The sequence below is a fragment of the Poecilia mexicana genome, unplaced genomic scaffold (assembly GCF_051168715.1).
Source record: "Poecilia mexicana isolate PSO_F unplaced genomic scaffold, ASM5116871v1 scaffold_5, whole genome shotgun sequence".
Classification (NCBI taxonomy): domain Eukaryota; kingdom Metazoa; phylum Chordata; class Actinopteri; order Cyprinodontiformes; family Poeciliidae; genus Poecilia; species Poecilia mexicana.
In genome coordinates this window covers 6274963-6289578 of record NW_028263374.1, presented here as the reverse complement: position 1 = coordinate 6289578, position 14616 = coordinate 6274963, and the positions used below count along the sequence as shown (strand labels likewise).

At 40.7% G+C, this 14616-nt stretch overlaps 1 protein-coding gene across 1 annotated transcript; it reads left to right on the top strand.

The window, feature by feature from the left end:
- The first annotated feature begins 220 nt into the window (after positions 1–220).
- Positions 221–2062, top strand: LOC106933608 (G protein-coupled receptor 22-like). Its single transcript, XM_088006007.1, has one exon. The coding sequence runs from the start codon at positions 503–505 to the stop codon at positions 2018–2020; it is 1518 nt and encodes a 505-aa protein (XP_087862133.1). The 5' UTR covers positions 221–502; the 3' UTR covers positions 2021–2062.
- The last annotated feature ends 12554 nt before the right edge of the window (positions 2063–14616 follow it).

Below are 14616 nucleotides of genomic sequence, written 5' to 3'. Positions count from 1 at the left end.
GTTAGTGTTGATGAACTGAGTGCAGCTGATGACTTCCCTTTGTTCAGTTTGGCTGTGCCCCCTGAGCTCCAGTACAGCATGTTGCAGCAGCCTGTGGTTCTAACAGCTAACATGCATACAATATCCCATCTGTGGCTAAGACAAAATGCTAATCAGTGACACTGATTGACAGCATGTTGATTGATGCATAATTCAGAACTTGTTCTGTGCAGGAGATGGGGTTTATCAGTGTGCATATGCATGAGATTGACATATCTTAGCCAACATGCATGGGTGTCTTGTGACATTTGAGTCCATAGCCACGCTCAAACCCTTTGGGAACGACGTTTGGATTCTGTCCCACGCAGTCCATTTTTCATCAGTCTGTTTTGTGTTCTCATCTCTCCAGAACTGTCGCCACGCTGTTTTTCACCACCTTACCATGGAGGATCGGGCCGGTGCATCATGGGAACTAATCTGCAGTGGAACAGACACAACACACGACAAGGACTGAAGGGTCGGCATGGAGACTGACAGCTACACCGCAGGCCCTGCCACCACTGACTGGATGGGGATGCCAGCAGGCCTGGAGGTTACGGAGGCCCATCAGGATCAGGGAGGAGATGCCTCACCAGTCAGTGGTGTGACCTGGCACATGCCGTACTCACTGGGCTTCCAGGTGTCACTCACCGCCTTCCTCATGCTCGAGCTGGTGCTGGGGTTCAGCAGCAACCTGACAGTGCTGGTGCTCTACTGCTCACAGTCTAATTTGGTGGACTCTGTGAGCAACATGGTGACGGTCAATCTGCACGTGTTGGACATAGCGGTGTGCTTGCTGTGTGTGCCGCTCACTCTGGTGGTGGTGCTGCTGCCGCCAGGACCCAACCTGGCCTTACTCTGCTGCTTCCACGAGGCTTGTGTCACATTCGCCAGCATCGCCACGGCCATCAACATCCTGGTCATCAGCCTGGACCGCTACGACATCTCGGTACGTCCGGCCAACAGACTGCTGACAACACGGAGAGCGGCACTGCTCCTTACTGCCGTCTGGATCACGTCGGTTGCAGTGTTTTTCATGCCTTTCTTGGAGGTCCAGTGGTCCGGTGCATCAGAAGCAGAGGAAACAAGTCAGGTGACCTCCTCAGTTGGTATTGGCGGAACAGCTGTGCCAGAATGGCGGAACAGGACCCTTCTATGTGTCGGTGGTCAGGGCTATTACAGAGGTCTGGGAATGTATTATCATCTCATACTTCAGGTGCCCATCTTCTTCGTCACCGTGGTGGTCATGTTGTTCACCTACTCCAGAATACTGAGGGCTCTGAACATCCGCATCGGCTCCCACATGAGGAAGAGCCAGCGGAGAAGGGGGCACCACAAGAGGCAGAAAGAGAGGAAGGTGGGACTCAGGAGGAATGACGAAGAGGCAGGAGGGGAACAGTGCACCACAGATGGTACTAAACAGCTCAGCCACCCACCACTCATTCCTTCCCAGTCTCCAACCCCAACAGCTACCTCTCCCCCCGCCCAGTCCTCCGCCGCTCCTCTCATCGCCTCTGAGGCGGGTGCTGCCACTGCCCTGCCGACCACCATGGGCGTCCAGGCCTCTGTCTCGGCGATAATAGCGCTGCGTCGGGCAGTGAGACGCCATCGAGATCGTCGAGAACGACAAAAACGGGTGTTCAAGATGTCCCTCATCATCATCACGACCTTCCTGTGCTGTTGGGCTCCTCTTTCCGTGACCAACATACTCATACTAAGCATCGGCCCCAGTGACGTCCTGGTCAGCCTGCGGCTCTGGTTCCTGGCCCTCGCTTATGGCACCACTGTCTCCCACCCATTGCTCTATGCCTTCACCCGACAGAAACTGCGCCGCGCCCTTCGTGCCAAAGTGAAGAAGAGGGTGGTGTCTCTGCTTCAGGTGGACCCGTCCCCAGGGGGAACGGTGATCCACAACTCCTGGGTGGAGACCAGAAAGACCAGTCGACAGGTGCGGCTGGAAGCAAGCGAAGGCACAGACCGTCACCTGGCTGAGGCCCTTTGAGGCCGAGACTCTTGGGTCCAGCTGGAATAATTAAAAAGCAGAATAAGGTCGCAGGTGCGTTCCATCATGAACTTCACTGAAGCGAGGAGCTGCTGTAAAAAATGTGAAGAGCACATTTTTTTTTTTACCTTTGGGAGACGATTAAATGTAACCACCAGCAAGGCTCGGCTAAACACGGCTCCGCTCACGTCAGGCACAGGTTGAAACGGGACGCGGTTGTCAGAGTGGAGCACACATATAAATGAGGCTGTATCATTTGTACCTACTTTGTCAAATACTGAGGTTTATTTACACACAGAGTCTTTATGTAACTGTTACCAAGAATGGGTTTCTCCAGAGAATGATCTGATCTGCTCTCCCACTCAAATGATCTTATGTTCATTCACTTTGAATACATGGATATTCTTCAAATCTAATCAATACCAGCCCTGCTTTCTATTTTGCAGAAGAAACATTTAGCAAGGAAAAAAAAACACTGCCACATAAACTTGAATAAACCTAAATAAGAAAGGCTAAAGGATTCGGTCTGGAGATGAAGATCATGTCTCAAGACAGTAAAAGTGTAAAATAAGCTTTGCAATTTTGCATGGACATAACAGGGTTATATAAAAATTTGCATCATCAGTTGATATCACTTCAACTTTTTTTCTTCCCAGTTTTTAACTAATGGTGTAACATCTTGCACAAACTTGCAGATTAGCTGATCATTGCTTCTTTTTACTCTACTTTATTCTGTTTAATACAATGCCTTGCATAGACCAAACAAAAAGTAGTGCCAAATCATAAAAACAAAAATAATACATGGTTAGAATGTTTTACAAACAGATCCAGTTGTTTGGGCCGGAGAATGAAGAAAAAACAACTAACACCCTCTGAATTAACCATCCGTATGATGGAACATGGTGTGGGTTTGTTTGTTCTGTTTTTTGGCAGATTCTTATTTATAGAAAATTCTGAAAACCATGCAACATTTTCGTTTCAGTTCACAATCATGCATTACTTTGTCATTCTGTGGAGTAAAATCACAATGAAACACAAAAAGGTTTTAAGTTGTAACGAGACAAAAGATGAGAAGGTTCAACAAGTATGCAAGGCACTGTAGAAACTGGCTATGGAATAATATATATATTATGTTTTAGTTTTTTTCTTATTCATAGTAAGCTCAAAAGAAAGACCAAATATTGACAGAATTGTGGGTGATGACTGAGAAAATGAGTCAAACTAACCCTGTAAAATGGATAGAAATACCAAAAAAAAGTACTTTACGTGAACTTTTTACGAAGCAACAGTGGAGCTGAGACCTTCTCAAATGATATTTGGATAGTATTGAGTAGATGTCTGTAGCTCATTGGTGGAGTGAACTTTTTAAGAAACATGTACGTACATGTTGTAAATATCGCCCAGTTGTGATTTATTACTCGTGATTCTTCAAAACAAGCAACTTGGTCTGAAAGAGCTTTTTGGCCAACTTTTCTAGATTAGAGGAGTATTTCACACGTGACGGCAGTCGGCTCCTGTTCAATGGGATCAGTGGGACTATTGTTAATATTATTATTATTTGGACACGTGGTTGCTGTTGACTTCCTGCTTGTGTGCTCACTGTTCTGAAGATGTGCCCACACTGCATCCTTGTGAGCTATTGCAATGCATTTTTGAATGTCAACACATGGAAAATGCAAAACACTGTTGTTTCACACCAAGAATATGCGATATTTATGTGTTCTCTATGGTGTTGTTTTATAGTGAATGTACCAGAAACCAGTGGATTACTTTAATAAATCTAAAAAACCATTAGGGACTAATTTGCTTTCTTTGTTAATGTATGTTATATTTTTTTTCAATCAGAAAATTAGGGACTGAGTTGATTTCAGAATAGTTTCACTGAACCTCCTCCCTACTGACCTATTTGAGCTCCATCATGACGCCATATTGTTTCAGTATCCATGTCCAGCTTTGGATCCCTGAGTGGGCACCGATCGCGTCCACCTGGCACTGTTCAGCATATGCTCCTCCCTGTGGATCCTCCTGCACACACATACATACACACCAGCTCTAGAGCTGGCAAAATTAAAAAAAAAAAAGAAAAAAAAAAGAAATCAACTTTGCGTGGGTTCTGTGCTGTGTGGGAAGGAGGAGCTGCAGGCCTCAGCAGGAAAGTAGAAAAAAAAAAAGAGGGTCATCTATGTGGGATGAAGCCTGCAGGGCAAAGTAGGCTAATTCAGCAGAGAGAACAAGTAGGCCACTGATACCTCAGATGATTTTTATCTGCTGGTTAAAAACAAATAACTAACATCACAGGTTTTGGGATAAAATGAAAACAATGGTTTTATGTCTGCTATTTTATTTCAGACAATCATTGTTCTTGACCCAGAAACTGTGTTGTAAATCAGACTTTTTTTAGCCTTCAATTCCTGCCCAAATTCAACCAAAACAAAAATGATGATGATCATCATCACATCATTATATGAACCAAATTACATGCATCATCAAATACATGTAATTTGGTTCAGTAGGGCTGAACTGTCTTTTAGATGCTAATTTGGGCCACAAGAGCTAACATTTAAATAACATTTAGACGTTAGTTCATATCTTCATTTTAGGGCTGTTGTAAATGAATATTTTAGTAATCGAGTAATCTATCGATTATTCTTACGATTAATCGAGTAATCGGATAAAAAAAAATATAAAATGAAATATTGGTAAATCTGGCATAATAACGGTGTTACTATCAGATATCAATATCAGTCCAATTTTTCATATTTGAGCATCCCTAACAGTTGCTTTTTTGTAGTTTAGAAAACTAACCTGTAACAATAATAGCTCACTTTCTAAGTTAACCAGAAGAAAAGTTATAGAAAAATCTGAAATTATATTGAATTTAATAACAAAGAGGCAGGCTCACAAATATGCTTATAAAAAATGTCTACAATCCAGCTTTTAGTTTATGTATTCATCTTCAGTGAGTTTAATAGATTAATTAAACTCACCTTGCCCCATACCTGTTCACGCTTTGGGTTTGAAATAGGGCGAATGAACGAACGTAAGATGGGGTGGAGGGGAGGAAATAGACCAGCGGACTGACGAACCGTTAGACCGGGGGACGAACACGGGGGGAAGCAATACGGGATATTTACGACACCTTCACTGGTCACACTCAGAAACTCATCTACCAGCCATGTACGATGCGCTCCGCCACCCGTTTCTTCAGACCGGGATATGAAATTTATTGTGCGGTTCGTCGGTAAAGCTACATTTACACGGTAAGCATCAGCTACTCAGCCGCCCGCCCTGTTCAGTCTATCCGCTCACCTCAGCGCTCTTCCCGCCGTTCGCTTTCAACCAGAAGCCCCGGAGGAGAAATGCTGCCGTACTCCAGACATTCCTCCAGTCATTTTAAGGATGCTTATTGGTTCCCCAAAAACGATAAAAAGTCGGGCATTATCATCAATCAATAAAATCCCTACGGGCCAATCTTGAAGATTGGACTTTATGCCGCTGAGACTTAGCTTTTGTCAACAACTCAGGCGGAAGTGAGAGCTCCGCGCAACGCAAATGAAGTCCCGGCCGGAACACGGTGCGCTAACTAATAAAACATAAATTAAAGAAGCTTCGAGGCAGGTAAATTTTCCTCGAGGAATTTTAGTAATCGAGGTACTCGAATCATTCGAGGAATCGTTTCAGCCCTACTTCATTTGGTCATTTCTACATTATGAATGCAACAATTAATCCATATTCTACTTTATCTTTTCACCTTTCACCAGCAGTAGTTATTTTAAATAAATGATGTTAGTGTGATAACTAAAGATTAAAAGCAATCTGATGAACCTTAGAAGTTTATTGATTGATTTTGATTACATAAGAAGAAACAGGAGATTTTCACTACAATCCTTTAATGTATTTCTCTCTATTTCATCTCTTTAACCAGATAAAATAAAATACAGAACATTTATCATTCATTCTTATTGGATGTTGAACTTAAGGTTCCTTGGAGATCCTTAAAACTCTCAAACTTCAGGGGCTTCTTTGGTTTATTTCCAACTAAGAACTTAGAAATCGGAGAGAAAGATGAAGGACACTGGCCACTAACACCCACTGGACAATTGTTAAACACAGAAAGTAAAGCCATTTTTTCTTTACATTCCAATCAGTTTTTGCTCAGTGGGGATACAGTTGGACTGAGTTAATATATAAATCCTGGACATGGAAGTATGCTGACTAGGACAGCAGCAGAAGATCCAAATAAATGCATGACGTGATCTTTTGGCTGAACGACAAGATGCATGTGATTTGGTAAAAAATAAAGTGCTTTTCAGATGATGCAGCTTTGTTAGTCACAATACCTGCGCACAAGAGAGTCACCTGACGTAAGAGGACGGAGCTCAACATCCCACTTACACAATGACTCACATTACATGGGCGCAATTAATGAGGAAACTGACATATTTATTTTTATAAACCAACATGAAGATGAGATGGAAAGACTATTTGTATCTTGAATTGGCGTTAGTTTGCACATCAGGCACATCCAGAGAGTATGAAGAAAAAAAATCAAAATAAGATCATAAACACGTGAAAAGAAAAAGTTAAATCAGTTATTAACCTACAACTCAAATAAAAAAAAATCTAGACCTTACATACGGAGAAGACTATTGTCAAATGTTGATGATCACCCAGCTAAAACAACTAACCAAACAAAAAAAAACTGTGGCTATGTTTCTTTAAAAACAAACAAATAATAATAAAAAAACTACATAATATGGCTAGAATATGTATTTAAGGTTAACATAGATGAGTTGGAAAGGAATACATTTTAAGCTAGGCAGCAGTTTTAATAGCATTAAGTTTAAAATGCTAAGTTTTATAAATAATTAAATAATTAGTGCGTGAAGACATCAAAGCTCACTCAAACGAGGGCTTAAAAAACAACGTTCTTCCAAAACAATTGCTGTTTAAATTACAACATAAAATGGCGTTATTATCTTACACTAAGAAACTTACCACAGTCATTTGAGTGGGAGGAAAATGGCGTCTAAACAACCGTTTGTCTTGTTGCTTGGAGAAAAGGAGGTGGGCGGAGCTTTCCAGAGCCAAATTGATGACGTCTACCGACTCTAGAAATTTCCACCACCACCCAGGGGCCATTGTACTCAATAATCTGTTGTTGCAATTCACTACTACAGTGAAGTTGTTAGTTTCGAGCTGGATATTGGATTTTCCAATATCCGCCAACCAAGCGGCGTTTTGCTCAAGGTTGATTTGATTTATGAACGCTAATTTCGGTCAGCCGTTCTCTAGTTCCCTCCTCAAGCGCTCGGGGGTTCACTTCACTGCATTCGGTAACACAATAAAACCACCGGGATAAAGTTTGTTTTGGTCTGAGGCCGACTGCACCTAAACGCCCCACAACGTCTGACGCAGTGACGTTGGTTCCAAAGCTCTATTGGCCAATAGACCCTTTTCACATGACGTCACACAACCTCCGTTTTGGCTCGGAGCTGTGTATCCTTAGTTCCGGTGTACATAGTAAGTAACGATAAAGTGGTCTATTTCATATATATATATATATATATATATATATATATATATATATATATATATATATATATATATGTAAAATGGACACATATATATCTATATATATCTATATAGAGACATATATATAGAAAGAGAGATTTAGATATTTACATATATATATATATATATATATATATATATATATATATATATATATATATATATATATATATATATATATATATATATATATATATATATATATATATATCTGACAGCATATGTTGATCAGACAGAACACCAGAGCATGGAGTTTACACAGTCTCTAAAACATTTGCCTAAAATAAGATTTGAAGATAGCTCACGATTTGCAAACCAATTTTCTCTGACAACAAAATCTAAATTAGACAAAGGCTAGAAATTCTTCACCGAACAATACCTGTTTGACTATGAAGGTAGGTATTTTTGTTTTGCGTAACCGTTAGCTTAGCATTAGTGAATTTTGTTAGCTAGCTAACTACGTGACATAACTGTTCCTTAACCAGAACTTTTTACTGTTTTTGAACTATAACGTTTTAGGCTCTAATCTTGATCAGATTCTTAAATTATAGACTGGAGTTGCCACTCATCCCATAAAATAGGGGTTTGTTTGTTATAAGCAGAGATGTCCGGTGCCGCCGCTGCTTTGTAATGCCTTCCTCTAATCGGACCACTTTTTCCGGTGACGAATAATCTAACGAGCTCGTATTTCAAATCCAGTAATCAGATTAAAGTTATTTTTATGTCCTTTATTTTCCATTAATACAGAAAATGAACCTCTAAACGTTACATCACTGACAGGCGGCGGTGTATATGTTTCCTAACTGTGGCTAAAGCTGCTGCTAGCTGGTTTACTCATGATCGGAGGCTGGTTGGAGAATGGTAAATTGACAATGACTAATAACGGTTATCTAACACGTAAACACTGTTTTATAAAATACAGAAAGTGAACCTCTAAACGTTACAGCGCTGACAGAGAGTATATTTTTTCCTAAATGTGGCTAAAGCTGCTGCTAGGTGGTTTACTCTCCGATCGGAGGCTGTTTATTTTATACACAGTTAGAGAATGGTGATTTTACAATAATTAATAACAGCTATCTAACACTTAAATGCTGTTATTATTAAACTTACCTTTTATTATATCCTTAAGATTATGAGAATGCGGGAATTTTTCAGCTTGGTTCCCAAGGCAAAATCACACCGGAAGTAAAGATACCCAGGTTTGAGTTATGGCGGCCATTGTCTGACGTCACTGTGAAAAGGGTCTATAGTGGACATAGAAGGCAGCTCTCCTTATTAACATAACGATGTAGCAGAAAAACAGCAAACGGAAAAACAGCTAGCAGAAATACGGCGACCAGAAGACTGGGCTCGCTGGGGACTGGGCCCCCTGCACCGGCGCCGCCCGCCGGACCCGCCTCCAGGGGTCCAGGGTTCAGTGGAGATTTCAGACAGTGGCAGGAAGCTGGAGCGCCCGGAGAGAAACCTGCAAACAGGAAACCTGTCAAATCTTTTTGCCCTTTTGTCCCATAAATTTAAGTCAGACACGTTTGATCCAAATCAGATTTCTCCAACATCAAAATGGTTACTAATTAGGCCTTCTAGGATTTTCTTCTTCTTCTGAATTTAATATTTTTAGCTCCATCTTCCAGAGGAGGGGCTGGAGAAACTGCAACATCTGGTGTCAGATCATTTCTCATAAATGTAAATCAAACCGTTCTGGGACATGTCTTCACTGCAGTCCCTGTCTGCAGCAGTGAAGACATGCTCGTTGTCTGCCTTCACTGTTTTTTCTCCTTTCATTAAATAACAGGAGAAGTCTGTTAGCTTTGGATCCCCACAGATAACGGAGGACAGGTGGTACCTCTCCGTTCCACATTCTGCAGGCACACCTATGGTCTTATTGGCTTCTATTTGGTGTGTCCTGGTTAACCTATGCAGAGAAAACACCAGCACCTTGTTATCGGCCAGACAGTGTTTTTTCTGCCAAGGTGACCTGCAGCCTGAACAGTGGCATTTGCACCCCAAATCCAACCAGTGGTGCAACTGCACATTATTCAGGTGGATGCGAAAACATAAATCGGCGCCCCCGCCCCCCCACTCCCTAGGGAAGGAACGTCAGGGTGAAGGAGGGACGCTCACCCCCCCGAGGCGACGATACGTGAAGTGTAAAAATCGCTACATTTACCTCATTATGTGCAACAGGTGAAGGAGCGTGTAGCGCGCTGAAGTGTATGGAAAAACATAACCGGCGCGTTGCCCTTTCCAGACGGGGTTTTGGCGCCCCCTCTGGTGCTGCGCCCCTATGCGTTGCATACGCTGCATACCCACTTTTTGCGCCTCTGAATCCAACCATATATTAAAAAGTGAAAATATGCTGGCTGAAAACATTACCAGTGGAAGGGCAACCAGGGGGCCCTTGTTCAGGAGCTCAAGAGAAGTGGCTCCACAGTTAGAGCAAGGGTCTTTGTTGTACAACTCTCTGTGTCACCGCCAAAAGAGTCCAACCAGACCAGCACAGATTCCAGCAAACATTTGATGTCATAGTCCTTTCCCACGTCCGACGGCAGCTTCTTCTCCCTCAGCTCCATCAGAACTGGGGAAAGGTCTTTTTGACAAAAATGCTTGCTGGGCTGACGGACAGCTGAGAGCATGAGACCGCCACAGCAGGGGATGGACGATGCCTCCAGAAAAACCCTTTCCTGAGCGAGACACCGCTTGGTGACGCTCAGGTTTAGGACGCTCTGGAATGCAGCGATCACCCAGCTGTTGTGGAGTTCATTGGAGAACTTGTAAAAGTTCTCCTCCGCTTGTCCTTGTCCTGCAGCTGCTGTCCTCCCTACATCTGGGATATCTCAGCCAACGCTATCTACTGAATTAACTTCAGGAGAAAAGGAAATCTCGACAACAACAGAAATCTTTGCATTTAGAGATGGTTTTTTTGGACAAATGAGCAACTCTGTTGTCATCTGAAATATGTTCCCCCTCCGGGGAACTTTTATATTTCAAAGGCGCCTGTGAAAGTGCCCTTCAGAGAACTCTTCTTTAAGGAAAGCGATGGAACCAGCAAAACCAAAGCTTGTGCTGTCACTTCAGCCACAGCTTTGGCTGCGAGATCAGCCACAGACAAATCTTCCCCAGCCGGGTTGGATTTTTCTGTGACTGTACTCTCACCCTCACGGTGTACCGTCGTCTTCAAACAAACTTCCCCAGCCGGGTCGGTTTGTTCTTTGGCACTGGATGGAAATTCTTTCCAAAACAGATCGTCCTCATCATCCTGATCGTAACCTTTGTTGGAATCCTTCCCTGGAAAGAAACGATCACACACTTTCTTCATCCCAGTACTCACAGCTTATCCAATGCCCCAACCAACTGGGAATGTCAGGGGAACAAGCGCCTTCGCAAAACTAAACATTGTTGCTCTACACAAATCTGAATCTCCAAGAACTGTCTGGATCCTGATTGATGCTTAGAGATGCCAGGATTCAAACATTAGAACTTCTTTGATCTACTGTGATGTACATGATGTCATGAGGTCATCATCAATGACCTCATCAGTGAGCTCACTGGACTTCTGGCACAACGTCTTGCTTCTGATCGTTGCTATGGAAATGATCAGCTCAGCTCTGCATGACTCAAGCTGGCATAAATACTTAAATAAAACGTTATGCTTTTTATTTATATAACATAAAGACATTAATAGATTTGTATATGATTTAATTTTTGCTTTTGTGGTTTTCCATACCTGCTGTGGTACAAGTGTTCTGAAGCCTTTTATCCACTATTATTTTTAATTACTATTAATTCATTAGGATTATTCATGTAGTAATCATTGCACAGTGCTAGGGACAGTCTGTGACTTATTATATTTATTTGTATTAATTTTCGCAGACAATTTAATGCTGTGACTATTTTACCAAACATAAGAAACAAAAGCAGAAGAGCAATCCAGGCATGCACTTATACATCCTTTTATTGAGGTCCAGAACCCAGAAGTTCTTGGCTTGCATCATTCAGGAGCCTTGGGGATAAAAGTGCTTCATGATTGTATTTCAAAGGCAGATTTCAAGAACAACTTGGGCAAGAGTTTGGGTCGAAATTCATCCCCAAATGAGAGAATATAAACTTCTGACCATGATCACATACACAACAGGAGGCATAACGAAGTAATGCTAATAATAAATAATAAATCAAGTCTAAACCTCACAAACTGAAATAATACAGTTTCACTGATAGATGCCCCATTGAATTTTTAATTAACAAACAGAGAGGTTCATGCAGTTATGGGTCATTGTTGCACACAAAACTAAACAGAAAAATAATTAGTGCCTGAATGGAAATTTAATTGTGAAGAGATTTTTAGGGAACAGTGAGAAATAATTTGTCAACTCAATCCCCAGCTCTCAGTCAGACTTACTTTATTACATCTTAAAGTTACAAATAGAAATTTGGCCATCCTGACAAAAGAAAAAGAAAAAAACACAAGGTGAGTTATTCGCTGTGGTTTTTGGAGTAATATAACACAATTACAGCAGAAAAAACAGACAGGTAACATGCAGACCCAGAAGTTCCTCCTTAAATCATCAAGACATAATCTTCATAGAAATCTGTCTTGTAAATTGAAAACAATGAGGTAACAGAAGAAGAAATAAATGTTTGAAAACTACAAATTGAGTGAATATTTTCAAAAGCCAATCGTGCCAAACCCGGTCGTCAAACATAAACTCAAAGTGACTCACGGTGAGGAATGAATGAATGAAATTTTTCACCTTTTATTCCTTCTATTTTTCACTCAGATCCTACATGCCATGCATCGAGAGAACAAAGAGTAATTTTCTCAACTTGCCTGCAAAGCTTGATCAATGCAGAATGCTGATTTTTATTAGAGAAGCTCCTGATTCACAGAAATCCAACTGTGTTAAAAACCAGAGGAGGCGCAGAGAAATGAAGCTTGTAATTTTCTGCTTCATGACTTCTTCACATTTTCACCATGAGTGAATTAATATTTTTTCCTTCCACTAGCTAATTTCGAAACACGACACAAATATTAACTGCTTTCAGGATTGTTCTTCAGAACCAGAACATTCAGCTTTGTGTCAAAGCTCTGGTTTCCTAATTTGATGATTCCTATTAAATGCACCGATCAGGATTCTGTGGCCAATTTCAGAACTCTGTTTGTTTTCTAAAGCTTTACTCTGCTGATGCAAATTTTGGCCAGTTCCAGTTTCTCTTAAATAACTATATGACAAACAAGAATAGAAGAACAGCACTAAAAAGAGTTAGCTGTAACAATGCAGAAGTAACATCACAGTAACCTATGTGATGAAGCAGAAAAGCAGGGTTTTATTAATATTTAAAAACAAAGGCAAAATGATTGCGAAGTTCCTGTTTTAAACTTTCTTTAGTCAAATATCAGCGCAACTAACATCATATCTCTGTGTCTTTTACCCAGAGAATTTGGATAAAACAGAACTGTTGCTATATAGAAATACAAGCAGCCATCCTGTTATCTGTTGAAATCTTTGATCTCTCTTGCTCAGTCGGAACCTGAATGAGCCGCAGATGTCTCAAACTGCAATAAATACAGTTTCCTTTACAATAGTTTCTTACAGCTGTGTGGTACCTCAGACTTCATTTCACCGACATCAAAGGTAATGGAAATGGCTAACCTTGAGTCACTGAAAAGTGTTGTCATTGCAGCCTTCTTAGGTATGATGTGTTTCCTGATTGCCAAGAGATTGGATTCCTGAGTTTCCAATTACACGGTTGCCAGCAGGACCGATCAAGTTGAAAATTGGCCAATTCCAGTCACCAGTCATTTTCCTCAGATCTGCTTTTAACAGATTTTGTTTACAAACTCATTCAAATTTAAAGATTAGGTAAATGATATTCTGCCTTCACAAAACACTTTTCTAACACACCAGCAACATTCATACTACTGTGTATGTTAATTGTATGAATATATTTGTAAAATGCATTTATTGTTTCAAATCCCAAATCTAATTTTCTATCTAGTTAAAGTCTTGATCTCTTCCATGAGCCTTAATTGGGTTGCAGAGTCACAGGTCCAGAGTGGAAAACTGAACGTGTCTTTTCCCAGCAGCCCTTTCAGCTTGTTCTATGAGATTCCAAAGCATTCCCAGAACCAAGGGAAAATGCAGTTATTTGAGTTCCAGGTTTGCCTCTGCAGGGCCATGTTTCCTGAAAACTTGCAAAGAACTGGGCTAATTATCATCACACCCATAAACTGACTTTTCAAGCTACTTTCAACTAAAGGAAAACAACAAACATAGTGTCGTTAAAACTTTGAGTGTTTTCTTCTGATTAACACACAAAGTTCTTTTCTATAATCCTCACCAGATATTTATTAGGAACATCAGTACAGGGGGAACAGATTCAAGTAAAGGCTAGTCCCAAGAAGCTAAAAGGCAAAGATCTAACATTCAGATCTTACTCATGTATCTTAGAATGACGTCATTAGGTTAGTTCCATACATATTTCCTGCCCCAAAGACATACATCACTGATACATAGCATGATCCATAATATTTCATGGTATTACAGGCAGTTTAATTTGGGGAAATTATAAACACAACTCATTAGTTATAATAAAATTATAGTTGAAAAATTATTTCAATATATTAGCTGAGAACCAAAGTTTTATGTTTGATCGCCCTCTGGTGGGAACTTTGACACATTGCAGACACGTTTATTGCATCTTAGCGAACACGTAAAAAACACTACTGCTCCTATCTTGAATTCTACATTAAAACATTCACATTTCTTTATGTTATAATAAAATACTTATCTAAAGCAATTGTAATTTCTGGAAAATGTAATGCTTATCAGAGTGTACGAATATGTTCTTAAATATCCAGAATAATATATTGTTTTTATTTTTTGTTTTTATCTTTTACTGCGAAAATACCAGATTTTCCTTTGTCCTTCTCAACCAAAGAAAGACAACAATACAAAAACACAGACCACAGCTCCATAGCTGCAGTTTTTACGTTGTATATGACCACACCTGCAACGTCATCAGGC

What these genes read in the sequence shown, in the direction of transcription:
- LOC106933608 (XM_088006007.1), top strand. Translation starts at nt 503, where the DNA reads ATGGAGACTGACAGCTACACCGCAGGCCCTGCCACCACTGACTGGATG.